General features: G+C 35.7%; 1 protein-coding gene across 6 annotated transcripts in view; it reads left to right on the forward strand.

Moving 5' to 3' along the window:
- Positions 1-21,029, forward strand: part of PCDH7 (protocadherin 7) — a 294,622-nt gene that overhangs the window by 43,363 nt on the left and 230,230 nt on the right. The window contains exon 2 of one of the 6 annotated variants that reach the window (XM_030492025.1): positions 10,963-11,214. The exons of the other annotated variants lie outside the window; for them this stretch is intronic. Within the exon in view, the coding sequence (XP_030347885.1) occupies positions 10,963-11,040 (78 nt within the window). The 3' untranslated portion in view covers positions 11,041-11,214. Of the gene's footprint in view, positions 1-10,962; positions 11,215-21,029 lie in introns of those variants that run through there. 6 annotated transcript variants of the gene reach the window in all.

Consider the following 21,029-nt stretch of genomic DNA (forward strand, 5'->3'; position numbering starts at 1 on the left):
CACATTGAAGATGCACCAATCTTTTTTCTTTTTTTTTTCTTTTTTTTTTCTTTTTTTTTTTTGTTACTTTTTTCTTTCCTCCTTTTTCTTAAAAGCACAAGGGAGAACACTGACTTAGTAAATGTAAAACACACAGTGAGGAACATAATTCTTCTGGTTTAATTATCTCTCAACAGTTTTGAATCATAACAGGCTTTCATGAAACCTGGTTATATAGTGAGAACCTAAGTAAAATCTGGTATGATGAAACTGAAATGAAATATTATATTCTTCAGAAATATGTTTTTGCTCAAAAATTAGAATTTTTTTTGTTCAAATAATTTCAGTAACACATATTATATATTAGGAATAAAATCAGGAGAATATTTTGGTTGGATCCGGTTTTATAAACATTTCTTAATACTTTGGTTGTTTTAAAATAAATAATGAGATCGCTGTGCCAGATTTTTGACATGATAGCCATCTCTTTAATAGGGTCATAATAACTCCTTGCCACTTACATGGTTGAAACCCTCTAATTAAGCCATATATTTTTTATTTTTAGAATATATTTTGTAAACATGTTACATCTGTGACTGCATGTCTTTGCTCCAAGACCTGGTCGCTGTTACAGAGAATGCAGTTTTCTCCTCCCTGATATCAGCAGAGATAAAAAGTAGCAAGGAAATTTGAGATAAGGCTTATTTCAGTGACTTTTACTTCACACTCTCTCAGTTTCCTGGGTTCCTGCTGCACTTCTTGCATCAAGAATGAGAAAGGTGACCTGGCCTGCTTGTTTCAATCTTGAATGTTAACAAGCATCCAGAAAGACATTTTTATAAAGACTGACCTTAAAAGAAGGAGGATTGGAAGCGTTTATTGAACATGACTCTTCTTACTTGAGCAGATACAATTGCTCATGATGAAATTCCTGTTCATCCCAGCAGCTGTGTGATATATGCCCAGTGTATACTTTTCTTCTGCTCCATTTTGATGTGGCACTAGACATGATGCTATTGTGTATTCCCTTTACATTTAACAGAAAAAGATAATATGGGGAAACACTTTATTGATATTTATAAAGTTTTGTTGAGAGTGGGTCCCACTATCCACACAGAAAAAGTTATGCTGGTGTGTCTGTGCAGATACTGACAAGGAAACAACAGGATTCTTCTTGCTGCCCTTTTCCTTTTGCTTCTGTAACTTACCTTGCTAGAGAAAGTCTTTTCACAGTGTGCACACACTGCATGTTAGATTTAATTCAAGATGAAAGAAGTGGAGACACACTTCAGACAGATTTTGGGTCCTAAAATAAGCATTTTGTTATTTCACTGAAAAAAGGTGCTTTTAATTTTTGATCAAAAGAAGAAAAGAAGCCCCTCAACCCCAAACCATAAACCAAAACAGCATATAGTGTTAATTCCATGTTCCCATGAACCACATCTGTACATAAATTAATTTGTGTTGAGGAATTTATGAGCAAAAGTATTAGTGGTCGCCTATTATTTGTAAGCATGTAAAATATGCTATGTTTGGATTACCAGAGTGCAATCTAATGTGAGGTAATTTAACTGATCTCACAAATATTTCTATGAAACTTTCATTGCATTCCACTGTTCAGCTACTTTCAGGTATGTACTGTTAGTATGATAGCCTGATTTGGACACATAACTTAATTTCACATATATAACTACTGTCAAATCTAGCTTAATTTTGGTCATTTTGGTTTAGTGTGAAAGGATGCCCAAGAAATTAAAGGTCACTTAATTAACTGCTCATTTTTCTTTCTTTTTTGTTCTGTATTCTACATCATATATTAAAGATAAAAACAACTTTCTCTGTTTCTATTAACAAAAAGCGAATAGAGAGGAAAAAGCAATTACTTGTAGAATGTAAAATTCTTAAGATAATTTGACAGACTTTAATTAAAACAATCATCTACCATGCTGTGCTTATAAGACAGACTAAGACAGACTATGACAAAAGCTCTTACTTGTTATGAAACACCATACTAGTCATTGATAAAGGACTTAAAAAGTTGCAACTTATTTTGAAGCATGGAATTTATATTTCCTTTGAAAGTGAAGACATACAAAACCCCATCTGGTTTCAAACTTAATTTTAAGAAAGCGAACAACTGACAATACAAACAGCTTTACACCATCAGTATATTTTCCATAGTATTTTGCATACATATAATGTACTATCTAAGGATCACTGTATCCTTTATAAACTTAGCTCACCATTATGATGCTTCCATTATGTAACTTAAGTGAGTATTTAAATGAATATTTGGAGTAACTGAGAATTTATAAATCTTACAAACCATTTGACTACAACTTGGAGGTACACTGAAGAGGGACTCAAGAAAGCTAATTTTAGTTTTTGTCTACTGAAAAACACTGACCTATAAATAATGTTGTTTTATGGATCTGCATGTTTTCTGTAATCTGTTCAAATAGTGGATTCAGTCTATGTCCATCTAGAAGATACAGCCTGTACCTACTCTTGACATTTCTTTTCAAATTGATGATAGACTGGTAGCAGTGCTTACTTTTGTCTTCTGACATATTTTATTTTCTTAGTGGTCTTGCTTAATTACTATTTTTTATCTTTTCTTACTACAACATCCCTACAAGGTGGGGTGTTGCCATGATCAGTAAGTTTTCTGGGGTAAGAGTGATACCTAATTGTACTTTGGAATTTGATACAAAGGTTGATAAGTCTGTCCTAGCCATTTTCTGCCTACAGATCCTGCATAAAGCAGTTAGACTCAGTCCGCCCTTACATCTCTTCCCCTCACTTCTTTCTGTAACTTTTTCTTTTAGTTTAGTTTAGTTTTGACTGTTCTGAGGGGACTCTACCTTTAGAGCCCTACTGTGCCTTTGGCATAACCCACTTCGCTGCCTGACATCTGGAGACCAGGAACAATCCACCTGGTCTCCGGAAGAGAAGATTGTTCCTCCTTCTCCAGAAGTAACAAGCAGCAGGTCTCCTGCTGCTCAGGCAGAGTCTCTGCTCCACCATGCAGCATTATTGCATTTGTTCTCCTCTCTAGTTAATCTCTTGTTAGCCCCCCTGAAGCAAGGGCAGGCATGGGGTGGGGGTGCAAGAGAAGCCCCTGAAGCCTGTTATACCCCAAGGTATAGAAGGAGGGTCTATATTGAACAGGGATTACTGGCCTCGTGTCTCCAAAGGGCTGAAGTGTAAAGAATTCCTGTGAAGTCTGTTGTGCCCATGAGATGAAAAGTAATAGTTCACATTGCAAAGTGAGCAATAAATATACCAGCTTGCTATTTCTGCCACATCATAGCAGTCTGTTTTAAATATATCTATAAAGCTTTTAATTCCATGCATAATACTTCTGTCAAAAGCATTTTTCTAAAGTCCTCCTTGGCCTTGTATGTGCAAATGGGGTAAGCAACAAATTTAATTGGCATATACCATTCCATGGAGATTATAAATTAGTCAATGATTTAAAAAGTCTCCTTTAAAATAAAACAGTTATTAATGCCATTAAAAAATAAAACTGCATTAAAAAAATACATATTTGTCATTCACCTCAGTTTTTGTATACATTAGGCACTGAAGTCTTGCCAATTTTTATTTTCTTTCTTTTTTGGTGAGTGAAGATGGTGGCTGGAGAAATTATAAACCAGTGTAATACTGTGACTGAAGTGGCAAAGGATCACCAGCAAAGAATACAGACGTTCTGACTTTAGGCAGATTAATTCTGGGTCTTGGAAGAGTACCTTCCTTTTTCAATGATGGTTTATTCTCTTCTGCATTGGCTTTCAGTACTAGGTATAGACAGTGATTGTAGTGTCACTGTCAGGTAGGAGGAAAGTAGCATGAAAATACTTTTCATACATAAGTCTCAGAGGTACAATACACCAAATGCCCTTTCAGAGGATCAGATACACAGGTGTTAATTCTGTGTTAAATATTTCTTTTTAACAGAATAAATTACATGATCAGGAAAATTAGGAATGAGAAAAGGGAGAAAGGAAGAGAGAAAATCAAAGAGAGGTACCTTATAGGGGTGTGGTCAGTAGAGGGGTAAAGGGTTGACGAATGTCAACTGAGATAGACACTAAAGGAATAATTAAAAGAAAACTTTATTAAGCTATATTAACAAAACAAGAGTGAGAGAGAAGCAGGACAATTATTACACTTAGAGGTGAAAGATAACATAGATGTGAAGCAGAAATGAAATTAAAACTTTGCCTTGGTGTTAAACAAAGGTGATAATGTTGTACATGGGAGGCAAAGCTGGAAGTATCTGAGATAAAAGCAAAACTTGAAGTCTGATATATGTAAATCAAGGAGGAATGGATAAACATCATCACAGAATTCTGGGTGATATAGAACAAAGCACCCCATGAATTCTTGTTAATGAAATGGTGCTGTTTTATTTTAGAATAACGAGTACAGTATTTATATTTAAGTAGGGGTGAAGATAGAAAAGAAAGGATAAAGGTCTACAAGGGTGACCATTTTTTATCAAAGTAGAGCAGAATTTATATGAAAAAAAAGAAAGAGTTGCTGACAGAAAGGAAGAAGGAAGATGGGATAAAAATGGAAATTGAAAATGGCTTTACTGAAAGCAGTTCATAAAAACCAATCTGATACCTTCCTTTGAAAAGATAATAAATTTCCTAGATAAAGAAAATTTAGTAATTTCTCTCTTTGGACTTCAGCAAGCAGTTGATATGGTGCCACCTGGGAAGTTATTTGTGCACCTGAGGAAGATGGGAATTGCTAGAGGAATTACAAAATATGTAAGAAATTCACTAAAATGAGATGACAGATGATGTTGTTGGAAAGATAAGCATGAATAGAGGGAAAGTTAATCAAGTCAAGCATGAGTCTTAAGACTGATTTTGCTTTATACTTTAGCATTTGCGCACAGAGTGCAAATATAATAATGAAACTTGGTTATGAAACAAACATGATAAACATCATGAGTTTGTGAAAGGATTAGGCTGTGGTAGAGGAAGGACTAGAAAACTTCTTAGGCTGTAGCAATTAGAATGAACCTTAACACCTCAAAATACAATAGCAAGAACAAGACAAGTTGTAAATTCAGTTAGGAAATTGTGAGGTGGAAGCAGTGGAAAAAGAGGAGAATTTAATGAATTAGGTAGAGTTAGTATGAGCAGCAGTGTGAAACAGGCAAACTTGTTTGTGCAACATAAGGCTGAATCAAGTTGTATGCTGCTGTGAAAGAAATGGAAATATTCATGTGATTCAAGGAGTCATTTATGAGACTTCATCTGAAAAATTGTTGTACCATTCTGGTCAACAATTTTCAGGAAGAATTTAGCTGAATTAGGAGAACTTCTAATTACATTTTGAGATTCAGAAAAAGCTGTTTAATAACCGTGGAATATAAAGTTAGCTGTGCAAGAGTTGACTAATTCAGACTTAAGAATTAAGTACTTCACAGTAATTCTTTAGGACTTATTCAGACAGAAGGCTCTGAGAGACATGCTGTGGCAGGCTAAAATTGGATGGCTGAAGCTGTTACTATCCTCTAGGCACAAATACTTGAACCTCCTTTGAATCACTTTTTGAACCACTGTGTGGTATATTAGGATAAACCCAAACTGGAATTCTTTTACTTTAATACACCCAGCTGAAGACTGCAATAGTACATGAACTCATTCATGGGCATATCGTATAACCCTGCCCTGAAGGCTTTTATGCCCTTCAGAAGGGTGGAGCAGATAGATGAGGGTGATAACTATTCCTGCCATCTAGTTTTAAACCACTGCTACATGTACCTCAGAGCCTTAAGCAAGTAAATATTGAGAGGAGATTTGATTGCTCTTCATAAAAATATTTTGAATAAATACCAGCAAAAAAGTGTTAAAGAATAATGTTGATATAATAGCAATTAATATACTACTATACTGTCAGTCTAGAAATTACAAAAAATATTTCAATCTTCTGGAGGTATGAAGTGATGTAAAAATATCTTGCTAGTTTTGAAATTGAGCTTCATCACTTTAGAAAAAGAATTATACAGGTATTTTCCTTCCAGTATGTTCCTGTACTTCTAAGAAAAGGAAGAAAGTAAAAAAACAACAGCAAAATATGGGCCAGGCTTTTCACACCTTGGTTTCTTAACGATGGATTAAACTATTAGTAGAATTATCTACACCAAGATCAAGTTATGCTCTGTAAGCTGTTTAAACAGCAACACAAACCTCTCTGTGAGATTTGAAGCATCAGAGGCATCTAAGGATATCAGTACTTCTGTACTGTTTTCCTGTGAGCCATTTTTTTCTTCACATGGCAGTATTATTCAGTCCAGAGTGTCGCTGTCTTAAGATTGTAATAACTTAAATAGGTAACATTCTTACACATTAGAGTGTTTCTTAGTGCATTTGTTCAGTAGGGTGACAGTATTTTAATAAATGTATTATGGCAGTAATATGCAAAACATATGGAAGATTGTCTTATTGAGATTTTTTTTAGGTAGATTAATCCTATGTTAGTCCACTCTGTGCCTTCAAACACCTATTAGCAAACTGTATTTCTGAACTGTTTATCTGAAGTAAGACAATGCATAGGTATTGAAAATAAAACAATAATATCATTATAGTGGATTGTAATGAAGATGGTTCTCTGCTTCAGGAATCGCAAGGCATTGTAGGAAATAGCATTAAATATGCAATATTTTTATTTTTACAGTGCTTATTATGATGGACATGAGAAAGATGAGAGAGTTAAATGAGATATTTTATATTCTGGTTTTCATTCCTAACTACAGCTAGCAGAAGGTATATGTTTATGATTAATTTACATTTAGGTTTTGGGTTTTTTTTAGAAAGAACTGATTGCTTAAGAGTTAAGTATATGTGATTTTTTGAATTCTAAGTTATAAATTCTTTAGTTTGTGGGGATGAATGAATGAATTTCAGGGCAGTGGCACGGACACAGTCTTTCCATATGCAACCACTATCTTTGTGAGCCAGTGGTCGATACGTCACCACATTACTGCAAAGCATGACTGTGAACAGAATGTAATGCTAATATCCTAATAATAGGAAATAGTGAGATTTGCCAGATGCGTAAATGTTCAAAATTCATTCACAGGCGTAATGTAAGCAGGAAATCAATAAACCAGAGAGTTTGTAAAGATAGTAAATGATATATGTTTATTTTAAAAATTTTATGCTTGTAATGATGAGTCAAAAATGATAATTTGTGTATTTTTCTGGTTTTGGTATGAAGTAGAAAGCTTAGTTTTGATGGACTTGATTTACCTTTTACCTAACATTCAGGAGTCAGCAGTAACCACAATTAAGTTGCAAAATTAGACCCAGCTGATGCAGAGTAGTTAAGAATGTGGCAAATTGAATTTAAGTAAGGTTAAATGAGAATACAGTCATCTTAAATGCTGTACTAACTCCAGCTGTTTTACCCTTTTCAGCTTATTTCTTTAAATTTCTTTTTTCTTTTTTTTTTTTTTTTCAACTTTCATTATCAGGATTATGAATAGGTTTTCTTATATTAGACCATGCCCATCACTAAAATTCTAATGGCTAAAATCTGTGCATCTCTGTGATTGCATGTAGCAGTCCTCATTAACTTCTTTTTCAGACAAACTTTTAATTAGTTTCAATTTACTTATTTTTTTTACCTTATATATGGCCTTTAATGATTCGCAAATACTGTACAAACGGCACAAAAAAAAAGTTTTATTGAATATTTTATTTGATGATTAATTTTATTTTGTTTGATTAAGAACATGAGAATTAGTATTCCTTATTCAACATGAATATCGAAGGAAATATATTCAATACACTTCCTATAGTTCCCCATGCCTTATTTTGATTTCTGTCACAAACTGAAAATGAAGTTGTGTGTGTAAAAGGAGTTTAAAAATAGATTGGAAGCATCTTGTGGAAAGTAACAGGAAATCTATGGAGACATATTTTTTTCTAGCATTTGCTGGCATAGTGGGCAAAAATGAGCATGTTGTGCCTTTCAGTTCTGTTTAAGACATGTTGAATGTTGCAGCAACTTGTAATGTCTCAAATTTTTAGTAATACACATTAATTAGATCAATATATAATATATACTGCAGTCATGATGTATTTACAGGTACAGATTTAGTGCTAAGAAGAAATTGAGATGAGTGGCAAAAAAAAAAAATCAGTATAAAGGTGCTTGCAGAAGTCAATCATTCTGAGTTTGTAGCAATATGTTGTGACTGTGATCATCTATACTCTGTTAAAGTGTGACTTCTTATTTAATGAAAGTTTATTACATATAATAGCAAATATATATCACTAACATTTCACTTTCCAATGGCAATGGATATATAAGTTAATGAAAAAGAAGAAACAAATATAAATACCTATGAATAAATTTGGGGTTATTATTACAACTTTAATATACTGCAGCATTGAAATTCTGGAACAGATTTCCCATTGAAATATTCATACAAGACAATTGTAACCTATCAAGGAAATATGTGAGATTATGTCTATGATAAACAGAAAATGGACTCAGTATGTAATAAAAAACTTTCAGGCCTGTATTTCAGTGTTATGGACTGGATTAGCGGAGAACTGCAAGCATCTTGCTCATGAAAACTGAGGTAGTGACTCTCAGTTCTTCGTTTAACTCTTTGGTGTATGTGCATTTTCATGCCAGGAAATAGGAAGAGGAAAAACACTGATATCTATTTCCTGGAATTAGTAAGATTTTTTTCAGCTGCCATAGAAAAGTGAGGAAAACAGCAGTTCATTTCACAGAAACATAGAGAATAAGAAAAGGTAATTTTCTAATTTTTTTCATCAATCATTGTATATGATGCATCTACATTAATGATATCGAGCACAGGAAGGGTTTATTTGGGTTTGAAGTTGAATCCATGTTTGGAGTCTTGATGTACATATTTTAGTGCACCCCTGACACTTTTGCTGCATTGTCTTTCTTCCAGCATTGCCTTCAGGGTATCATGTGGTGTGTGGCACTTGCAATGCAGATTCAAGGTCCTCCATCAGTTTTCTCTCTATGCCTGCAAAGTGTATGCCTAAGATTGGCAAGTGGCAGAAACTCTCTTGCTTATTAAGATGCAATGTAGAGAGGCACAATAAATTGCACTGTCATCCTGCCCTTTTTATACGGCACCAGCAGGTAAAATATACACACACACTTAGACCACCATGATTATATGAATTTGTGAGGATACAATATATTGCGTTTTTGATAAAAAGATCCAACACTCTATCTAGTATGTGTCAGGTAATTGTTTTTTCTTGTTTAGCTTTTATTTGGCGTTGATATATGATTTGATTTGTTAACTGAAAAAATAGCATGAGTTTCTGTCATAGAAGAAAGCTCTAATTATAGAAAAAATCTGTTACGTTTATGAACCTTTTGGACCTCAGAAATATTATATGAATGCACCAAATGCTCACAATTGTATCTGTATCTTGGAGAAAGATATTTAAAATGCATGTTAGTAGATCCTCGTTGATTGCATACTGGACAAGTCTACTATTGCAGTGAATGCATTCCCCTAAAAGTTAGCAAAGTTTATTTTTTCCATGAATTTGAGTAGCTGTTAAAGTTAATAAGGTTGGGGTACTCAACGTACTTAAATGACATGTCGAGATATTGATCGATCAAGTTAGATAGACAGGTAGATGTGTTACCTATATTTCTATAAAACGTTTTTTGGCCCATTGAGTGTTTTTGCTGTTTAGTCAAGATAAGACAGTGGACACTGAACAGAGATTTGCAGATAATTGGATTGATGATGATGAAGGATTTTACTGTGGCGTAAATATATTTCTTCTGCAACCAAAGCAGAATGTTTTGCTTGCTTGTCCCAGACGGCTTCCTGTAAGAAGATCATATTTAGACTGAGGAACAGACGTTACTTATTTGAGGACCTTTGGGAGTCTTTTGTGGGTTATGTTCATAGAGCAAAAGCTTCTTTGTAGAGATGCTTGACATTGCTATCCTACACTTGTATAATTTGGTTTTAACTTTGCATATGTGTAATAGATTAGAAGTGATTCATTAAAATTTGGAAAATATGGACTTAGTAGTGAGTGATGTAAACTAAATGTATAATTATTAATAATACAGAAACACTGGAAAAGCTGAAAAGACTGTTGAAAGCCAACCAAACATGTAGCATAACCAACACACAATGGGTTGATGTTTCTTGTGTAGATGACCCATTTCTGAATGATATTTTAAGAGCTTTTTTTTAAGAATATATTGGACAGAAACCTTCACTGTTTATCATTAGATGTGCATGTCTCTTCAGTGTCTTGTTTTGTTCATAAACGTATTGATCAAAGAGATTCAAAGGAAACGCGTTTTCACCTCGTTCTCCATTTTCTTTATGTCCACCTAGAAGTGTAATGGTTAATACCTGGCATTTTGAATAACTTGAATGTTCATAGAATTGTCATTGTATATTGTATGTTGCCATCGAAATCTGGCTCGCTCACTCCCTTTTTTTGGGGGGGCGTGCGTGAGGTGGATGAGAGGGAAGAAGAGTTTCCTGTTTATTTTCATATAAAATTCCTGTTCTTTGCTTCTTACAACTATTTGATATCATTAGCGACTTACCACACTATTTATCCCATCACTTCATGAAGAAAAGTTATGCTTGCCACTGGTACCCAAAACACACTATTTTTTCCTCTGTTTGTAGTAACTATAGGTAAGAAAAGCAAGAATACATAAATCACTACAATTTCTCTATGATTTAAAACCATCCTGTTCCTGGACATAATCCACTTAAATACTTCTTTTTCTTCAGCAATATGTAATACTATTCTAACTCTTTTTGATGCCAAATAGTTACTCTATGGAACCTGTTTGGACCAAAGGGAGAGAAGAGGAGTCTTTTTGCTCACTTAAAACATCTGTGATACAGGATTAGGTTAGCCAAAACCTACTCACATCCTGGTAAGCAGATGTATATTTTTGTATTTTTTGTAGGTGGATACAGTGCAGACTACACAGCACCCTGGCCACATTGAGGAATCATGTAAAATGAATATATGTGCTCGTAAGTGAATTATTTATGAAATGAAACTCCAACTCTAAGGGATGTTGGATCACAAAGTACATGAACTCCCTTTGCTCTCATGTTAAGAAATTGATTCCCAGGGGACAGGGTTACTGCAGAACTAAGTGGACCTTGAAATCAAAGCTATTAAAAAAAAAAAAAAAAGAAAAAAACCTGAAAAACCATGATATATCATTTTAAAACCCCCTGAAAACAAGAAATTCGGTTTATATTTTGGATGCATTTGGAGAGAAATTAAACAGATTCTAGAATCCAAACCAAAAAAACAAATGGTATGTGAGAAAGATTTGTTAAGCAGAATGATTGTAAGTGGAGGAGCAGGATCAAATACCATCTAATTTAAGAATATTAATAGGATGAAAAAACTCACAGTTTTCTGTTTTGTACCATCTTTGAAAGGATTGAAATTTGATTAGATGATTGCTTCAATTAGTAACTTGGAGATGAGTATGAACAAGACTGAATTTTCAGTGTTTGACTTAAGGAGGTATTTGTGGTTTGCTGAAAAAAAAAAGCGCAACCCTGATGATGTGCTAGATAAACAAAGAAAAAAAAAATTATACCTCAGGACTGAATTTCTGGAAATCCAAACATAGTTTTCATATTTGAAAGTCTTTGTATTACTTGGGGACCTGAGACAGAGTGGGGGAGAGGAATTAGGGGAAGCAGTCTTGGTCTTCAACTTTTGCTGAGAAAAATAGCTCTACAAGGAAATTGGGGTAGATACTCAGAAGGAACCAAAACATGCTAAATGACTCTACCATCAAATAGGGAAATCAACACTCACTCACATGTATACACATAAAGTTTGGTTGTTAAACACAAGTTAGCTCATTGGCTAGTCTAGAGCACGCTAGACTAGAAAATTGTGCCAAGGACTGTACAATTGCCAATATCGAAACCACTTGTAGGGCGGACCTGTGACTCTGCAGTCACTATTAAGCTATATGCATCATATAAAGACAAAGGCTATATCCCCAACTGCAGTTTATATACATATGCCAATTTTTATATTTTTATGTATATACATATTTGGATATTACATTACATAGTATATCAGCTTATGATTTAGAGAGAGGCTGAATGTTTTCTCCTAAATACTTTATTCATTTATATCCTTCATCTTCATCATAAGGAATAACAAAAGAGGATTTTAAAGTATCAATAATTTTTCTACAAGCTCCTATTCTTATGAATAAAGCATAACTTTAGTCCATTCAAGTTTCTGATCTAAAGCTAGTAGAACTGTGTGAGGAAACCATATTATATTTGTAACTGAAGTGTATGTTATCACTTGTTCTCCTTCATAAGATGGCTTTTCAACTGTATAAATGACAATGCTGAAAAAAATATTATCTCCTGATTGTTATGCATTTATGCCTGAATTAGCTCCCCATTTGTGTTTATTCCTTCAAAACTGGTCTGCTACTTTTTTCCACTTGTAGTAATTAGTTCCAAGTGGAGGAATTTATGATACAGTAGGGGCTTTGACCTCTTTATTGTACTGAGATATATTATCAAACTTCAAAGTCTGTATACTGCTATTGTATTGATTTTGGTTTTTGTGGACAAAATCAATGAGCAAAATTAAAATAAAAAAATCAATTCTTCCATTTTTTAATTGATTTGGGTGTTCCATATGTTCTTTGTTTATTTAACCTTGATTGCTAGTCTGGAACTCATTGAAAGGAGAATACATTGAGACTTTTTATAATTTTGCTTTGAAGAAACCATGGAAATTAATAAAATACAGAGAAAAATGAAATTAAAGTTCATACATACAGGAATGAGAAGGAAAAAGATGCAAAAGAGATCAAGAAAAGCACTATTCTCAGTTGGGATGCATTATTTAGGAATATCAAGGACCGTATAAAAATCAGTACCAACAACTTTGTCAGAAAAATCAGCATAGAGATTCTTCTTTTGCACTTTCTAGCCCTTTCCTTTAATTCAATAGATGGTTAGAAATGGCATATGAAATACTTGCAATCCATTGACCATGTAGTATGAGTTCAGAGCAGTTGCAAAGCTTACCTAAAGATAAGAAAAAATAACAAAAAATATTTAACATGTGATATTTTGCAGAAATAAATGCATTAAATATACAATATTTGCAAAATTTTCAGGCTTTTTGTGAATATGGACATTATCTCAGTAAGAAAAAAAATAAAAGTTTAACCTGGAAAGTGTAAAGAGAAATGTTAAGGACCTCTGGTCAGATTCTTATCTCAGGTACAGCAACTCTGTATTTCAATAAAATTATTCTGCAACTGGGAATGAAATAAAAAATGTGTCTTCTGTCTTCATTGCAATTTCATTCTTCTATATTTAATGTTCTGGTCAGAAGCAATTACCAAGAGAGGATCCTTGAAAAATATTGTGCAACTACTGTAATTTTCAGATTTCACAGAGTTTAGCAGCCAAGCAATTTGTATGGAATGAAAGCACTTTTTTATTGTCTCCTGCTACAACACCCATAGGGAAAGGTCAGCAAAACAGTGGGAGACCAAATGAAATTTTTTTTTTTTCTTGTGTGACATCAACTTACAAGACACTGGGAGTTTTAGAATTATAAGTGGTGATATAGCTTTACTCAATTATTTCTTTCCTCTTTGCCTCCTACAGCTGTTTCATTGTTGGGCAATGTCTTTTTTTCTGTCAGAATGAGGGAATGAAAGCCAATTTGTGATAAATGACATTCTACTTTCTGTTTGCCGTTGTCTGCATGGGTGAGAAAAATAGTACATACATATGCCTCTAATTTTCCTACCTTTTAAGAGCTTAAGTTAGAGCTTTTAAAGCCAGATCTGACTTGCCATACTCATAAGAACAGGCCAAATAAACCCAGTGAGACTGCTTATATGAGTAAGGAGAACTCGTCTTTTAATATCACTATATTTTCATGTCTGCTTTATACAAGATCACTAAAGAACAAGATAGGTCGGTAGCAAACTACCAGCGAAGTTGTGATATGAATTACTTTAGCTAGTTAAAACACAAATTAGATAAATTATTAGTAAGAGTAATACAGGAAGTTGTAACCAGTGGGAAATGGAGCTATGTAGCAAATGATCTCTTTTCTCTTATTAATGGTTGTACTTTCAGGGACCGTGTACTATCACAGTTTGTAGAGGCACTCTTACTGATGCCAATCGCAAATTTAAATATAGGTGAAGTACTCAACTTGGTAACCTATCCATCAAACCTAAACTAAAGGAATTAAATTAAGCAAACTTCCAACACCTAGACTACATTTCAGTCTCAGAATGAACAATATAATTTATTTTAATCAAATTGTTTTTGCGAAGGTTCATAAAAAATTTAAAATCTTCACTTGAGATTTCATTGGCTTATTAAAAACCTGTTCTATTGTTCTGCAAGCTTCATTTAGCTCCGTAAACACAGAGGCTTGGATTTACCCACTCATCATTTAAAAATCTGATGTGATAACCTGTACTTTAATCCATTACTCATTTTACTGTTTGAGGATCATTAAGTTCACTGAATTTTGCTGAGCTAGGGCAAAATAGCTTTTTACTCTGAAATGCAGTGGCTACATTTAAATTTCCAATGCATACTTATCATGCACACTTACAAACTCAAGATTATCTCCTTCTGCATTGGGTTAAAAATTAAGCTATTGTGCTTGCAGACATTATATTTGACTTTAGACATCATATTTAGGGAAAACTATAATTATGTGAAATGCTGTTACAGCTTCTATACTGTTCTCAGTATTTTACAAGAATGTACATTGAGTGTAATACGTGATGAATGCCTTAAATAACCGTTTTCAACATGATGAACATGCTTGCACAGTTTCATTGTTTAAAATTAAGCTATTTGTTTTGGTTAGAATGTGTCTGAAAATATCAAGAAGCCACAATCAAATTACTGTTCTTCATCATACCCCGGTAGATAACTATTTCAACAGTGCATTTCTAGGATCAAAAGAAAATTGTATCAGAGCTATGTATCACAAGAAAACAGTTTGTTGCCCTTTCTAAGAGAGTATGGTGCTAATGGGAAAAAAGAAAAAAGTTCATTATGTCCCCTGACAGTTACAACAGAGCCCTCAGTAGTGTTCAGTGGTAGAAATCAAGGCATTAACATTTTCAAATCTAGTTTAAAATTAATTTTCTTCCAAATCAAATTACTTACCACATTTAAGCAGCCTCAGTTTAGCCCAGTAACACCTTTTTCAATAGCAAGTGCCAACTAAGCCAGTTTTCAAAAGATTTCTATTATTTATTGTTTATACATATTAATACCATGTTTATTTATATATTATAATTGAGAAATACAACAGAGAAAAATGTTCTGGAGGACTTCAGGAAACCTAATTATGCTCTGTAGCCTATTTTATCGGGCTGTCCTGGGTTCAGCTATAGCAGTCGTTTTTCTCCTTCTTAGTAGCTGGTGCAGTGCTGTGTTTTTTAACTTTCAGCCTGGGAACAACACTGATAACACTGATGTTTTTAGTTGTTGCTTAGTAATGTTTACTCCAACCAAGGACTTCCTCAGTCTCATGCTTTGCCAGGGAGGAGGGGAAGCCGGGAGGAAGCAGAGACAGGACACCTGACCTAAACTGGCCAAAGGGGTATTCCATACCACAGCACATCATGCCCAGTATAGAAACCAGGGGGAGTTACCAGGAAGGCCAGATCACTGTTCAGGTCGGGCTGGGTATCAGTCGGCGGGTGGTGAGCAATTGTATCCTCTCCCCTTGTTATTTCACTAATCATTATTATCATTGGTGGTAGCAGTAGTGGTTTTGTATTATACCTTAGTTATGGGACTGCTCTTATCTCAACCCGTGGGAGTTACATTCTTTCGATTCGCCTCCCCATCCCCCCGAGAGTGGGGGGAGGAAGAAGCGGGGGGAGTGAGCGAGTGGCTGCGTGGTTCCGAGTTACCAGCTGGGCTCAAACCATGACACAGGCTTAATTATCTGTTTATGTTGCATTTGCAACATAATAGGCAGAGTTCCTATTCAGGAAAGTAGCAGGACATTAAATTAGCTTTTGACACAAAATAACCTTTCTTTAAACTATGAAACTATACACAGATAATTGTTGTTTCTGCGAAAAAAAAAAAGTATTCAGTTCTTGAATACTGTTCACAGCAATTTTATTTTAGCAAATGTAAGCAAAAGAGAGGAATATAGACTAATCTCAGAAGAGTGTATGGGCGTAGTTCTACATAATAAATGTCTGTCTGCTTTTCCTTTTACTTCTAAAAGAATTACCATTACTTCTGTTATCTGCCCCTGTACTGTGAGAACGGTAAAAGTATACAGGGAGTAAAGATAAGTCTAGCCTGATGCCACGGTCTCACCTTGTACCTCTAAGTGAGCTCGCACCTAACCAGTTACACGTGCATGTTTTTAACAGGTAGGTTATGATTATTGTAAATCTTGGTGTCTCATCTAAGCTAGCTGTATAGTTTCACTATGGAAAGATTTTATGACAAGAAGTAGGCATCTCTGGACACTCATCCATGTCAGCTTGAGTTGGTTTTCTAATATTCAGGGTGAAACCCTGAGGTCTCTCTCCCTGAGACTACAGAGAGGCTTGATCTCAGAGGAATATTAAATGTGTTTAAGCTCAAAACATAGAATCATAAAATCACAGAATGGTTAGAGTTGGAAAGGACCTTAAGATCATCTAGTTCCAACCCCCCTGCCATGGGCAGGGACGCTTCACACTAGACTATGTCACCCAAGGCTCTGTCCAACTTGGGCTTGAACACTGGCAGGGATGGGGCACTTACCACTTCCTTTGGCAATCTGTTCCAGTGCCTCACCACCCTCACAGTAAAGAACTTCTTCCTTATATCCAATTTAAATTTCTCCTGTTAAAGTTTGAAGTCATTACCCCTTGTCCTATCGCTCCAGTCCCTAATGAAGAGTCCCTCTCTGGCATCCTTGTAGGCCCCCTTCAGATACTGGAAGGCTGCTATGAGGTCACCACGCAGCCTTCTCTTCTCCAGGCAGAACAGCCCTAACTTTCTCAGCCTGTCTTCACATGGGAGGTGCTCGAGTCCCCTGATCATCCTCGTGGTTTTAAGGGAAATATAACCCCATTTTCAAGAAAGGGAAAATGGAAGACACAGGGAACTACAGACCAGTCAGTCTCACCTCTGTGCCTGGCAGGATCTTGGAGCATATTCTCCTGGAAAGCATGCTAGGGCACATGAAAAACAACAAAGTGGTTGGCGATAGCCAACATGGCTTCACTAAGGGCAAATCATGCCTGAACAATTTAGTGGCTTTCTATTATGGGGCTACAGAACTGAGGGATAGGGGCAGAACAGTCGACATGATCTACCTGGACACGTGCAAAGCGTTTGACACTGTCCTGCATGACATCCTTGTCTCTAAACTGGGGAGACATAAATTTGATGGATGGACCGGTGGATAAAGAATTGGCTGGATGGGCACACAAAGAGAGTTGTGGTCAATGGCTCAATGTCCAGTTGGAGACCAGTAGTGAGTGGTGTCCCTCAGGGGTCGTGTTGGGTCTAACACTGTTCAACGTCTATGTCAGCAACATGGACAGTGGGATTGAGTGCACCCTCAGCAAGTTTGCTGACGACACCAAGCTGTCTGGTTCGGTTGATACGCTGGAGGGAAGGGATGCTATCCAGAGGGACCTTGACACGCTTGTGAGGTGGGCCAATGCCAACCTCATGAAGTTCAGTAACGTGGAGTGCAAGGTCCTACACCTGGGTCGGGGCAATCCCAGGCACAGCTACAGGTTGGGCAGAGAAGCGATTCAGAGCAGCCCTGCAGAGACTTGGGGGTGTTGGTTGATGAGAAGCTTAACATGAGCCAGCTTCAATGTGTGCTCGCAGCCCAGAAAGCCAACTGTATCCTTGGCTGCATCAAAAGAAGCATGACCAGCAGGTCAAAGGAGGTGATCCTGCCCCTCTACTCTGCTCTTGTGAGACCTCACTTGGAGTACTATGTAGGTTCTGGTGTCCTCAACATAAGAAGGACATGGAGCTGTTGGAGCAAGTCCAAAAGAGGGCCACGAGGATGATAAGAGGGCTGGAGCACCTCCCATACGAAGACAGGCTGAGAGAGTTGGGGCTGTTCAGCCTGGAGAAGAGAAGGCTGTGTGGTGACCTCATAGCAGCCTTCCAATATCTGAAGGGGGCCTACAAGGATGCCGGGGAGGAACCCTTCATCAGGGACTGGAGCGATAGGACAAGGGGTAATGCCTTCAAACTTAAACAGGGGAAGTTTAGATTAGATAGAAGAAAGAAGTTCTTTACTGTGAGGGTGATGAGGCACTGGAACAGGTTGCCCAAGGAATTGGTAAATGCTCCCTGGCAGTGTTCAAGCCCAAGTTGGACAGAGCCTTGGGTGACATAGTCTAGTGTGAAGCGTCCCTGCCCATGGCAGGGGGGTTGGAACTAGATGATGTTAAGGTCGTTTCCAACCCTAACAATTCTATGATTCTGCAGAACGCATTTACACAGAAATGTCTCATTTCACTTCATTTTCTTTAGCATATACCTAATGATAGTTAATGTGTTTGACTTTACTAATCTTACAGTACCATTTCTATGGAGGGGCAGAAGGATAGGCTTGTATTACTTAGTAGGGCTGGAAGCGAGGAAAGTCAGTCTTCATTCCTAGATCTGCTGCTAGTGCTCACCTCTTGGGGGCTACACCTGTGAAAACAGAGAATAAATTTTCATTGTCTCAGTCAGAAAATTGTTTGATCCATTTAGTTTTGTGAACTGGTGATCAGATCCATAGAATGTCTGTAAAGAGGAGTGTGATATTGTAGAAATACTTTAATGTCTTCTGTTTCACTGAAGTTGGGACAACTGGTTTTCAGAGCAAATCCTTTTTTGCTTAATATCTATAAACTGCCTCCTGGCCAAATTTTTTGAAACAGATGTTAATTTTCATTATTGTGTGTATGGGACAGTTCTGTGTATATATTTCAGAGCACTTTCATCAAAGAATGCTTTAGATTTAACCTTGCTGCATTTAAGAAAAAAAATATTTTTTAGGTTACCTTTTTTTCCTAAAATATTGTATTAGGGATGAAAATGATGCTTATTATTTTGTGATCATTTCAAATATAGATATATTGTTTTTATCGAGTATTTCATGACTGTGAAGTGTGTATGTATTGATAGTGAGTAAAGTCTTTCAACAAAATGGAAAAAAGACATAGTGCGGAAGTAACTAATTCAATAGTATTTTGAAACTATTGATTACATACTCGGCACTGGCAGTGACACAGCTATACGTAAGCTTTGTCCTTAGGAGCCTACATTATTAAGGAGAAACTAGACAAGCCGTGGGAGACTCAGTGTTTTTCTTGTTTGCCTTCATCCTGCTTCCATCCCTCCTTTTGAAATGCTCCCCACGGAGAGCATTAGAAATTTGTGAATTAAAGCTCCAGGGAGTCTGAAAGAAGCAGCTACAGGCAGCATTGTGGAATAAAAAGGGTAGATTTCTTAGTGCAATTAGGCTGGTATTTCTATGCATGATGAAAAGCTTGTAGTGTAGACGGGATAGTGAAAGGGGAAAGACCATGCAGTGACATGTGTCATGACACACTTATCTTGTGTTTCAGATGCTTAAAAGTATGTGAAGTTGGTCTAAGCATCTTGCAGTGATAAGGAGTGATAATTGCTGGTTAGCAGTTGAATTCAGCTTGTTGTCTTTCAGAGATCATCTGTATAGATACTTTTATGAATCGGACCATAGCTTTTGAACAAAGCTTGTGCCTGTATTATGTACAGACATCTGAACATTCCCAAAGAGCCTGAAGTGCATGCATGGAGTTAAAAGCAGTAAACTCACTTGGGGCAGTCTCTAGTTTTCTTTTATTTTTCTAATGTTTATGGTGTCAATATCTGGCGTTAATATTGAAATATAACATGGTAAAAACACAGATGAAATGCTAATAAACTGTATTTTAAATTTTAATCTCCTTTCTAAAGAGTAAAGTTAGTTTCTAAACATAGCATTAGATTTTAAATATAACATGATTTCATTTTATATTGCGTTGTGGGGCCTTCTGCACTTTGCTTTGAATCATTCTCACTGAAATTAGAACTGTCAGTGAGCAGCACCAGACAGATTTTTATTTCACTCAAGAAGTTATTTCTAGTAGGATGACTTTTCACAAATATATAGTAGTTTTTTACATGTTGTTAGAATGATTTTTGTATTAATTTGTTTTTAGTACCTTTGACTGAGTTTGTGGCTTATTACAGTATGTTCCAAAATAAAAAGTGGTTTCCAGAAGTAGAGTTTACAATTATGGGTAAACCATGGGAGGTCAGACAGTAATGTCAGGACTTCTGCTTTATACAATTCATTGCTGTAAGTGATGCAAGAAGATGAGATTTAAAAGGTTTAAAAGAAGATTGAAGATTTTTTGAAATGCTATTTAGTCTATGGACTTTCTAGAATTCCCTTGATATTTTTTTTTAGATTACTACATATATAAAATACATGCATACAATAGAACATATTTCTATCCTACCAAGTGCCTATCTCAGTAGAGGTTGCATTTATGGCATGAGCTACATTAATTTCAAATGAATAATCTGCAACAATGTGGTTTACTACATTGAACTGGGAAGTAGGAATTTGGGATCTTACATTGCATTCTTGCTGATGACACTGATCTGTTTTTGTGGTGTGAAAGAAGTCGCCTTAGATTTCTGTGTTTTGACTTTCTGGTGTAGTAAATGGATATAAAACATCTTACATTACAGGACATGGTGATGATTGCTTAAGTAAATAATATTCATGTTTTGTGAGTGTCAGTGGGAATTTGCTAATTGATGCCATAATATTATAAAGTTCTGGAACATTTATCTGCACATGTGCAGTGCTTTTGTATGTTGAATTTAAAAAATCAGAATCTTGAACTCTGACATAAGAATTTCAGCTTTGCCATTTTCAGAATACTGATCTTTTTCCCCATCGCTATGATGA

Source organism: Strigops habroptila, chromosome 7 (assembly GCF_004027225.2).
Source record: "Strigops habroptila isolate Jane chromosome 7, bStrHab1.2.pri, whole genome shotgun sequence".
NCBI classification, from domain to species: domain Eukaryota; kingdom Metazoa; phylum Chordata; class Aves; order Psittaciformes; family Psittacidae; genus Strigops; species Strigops habroptila.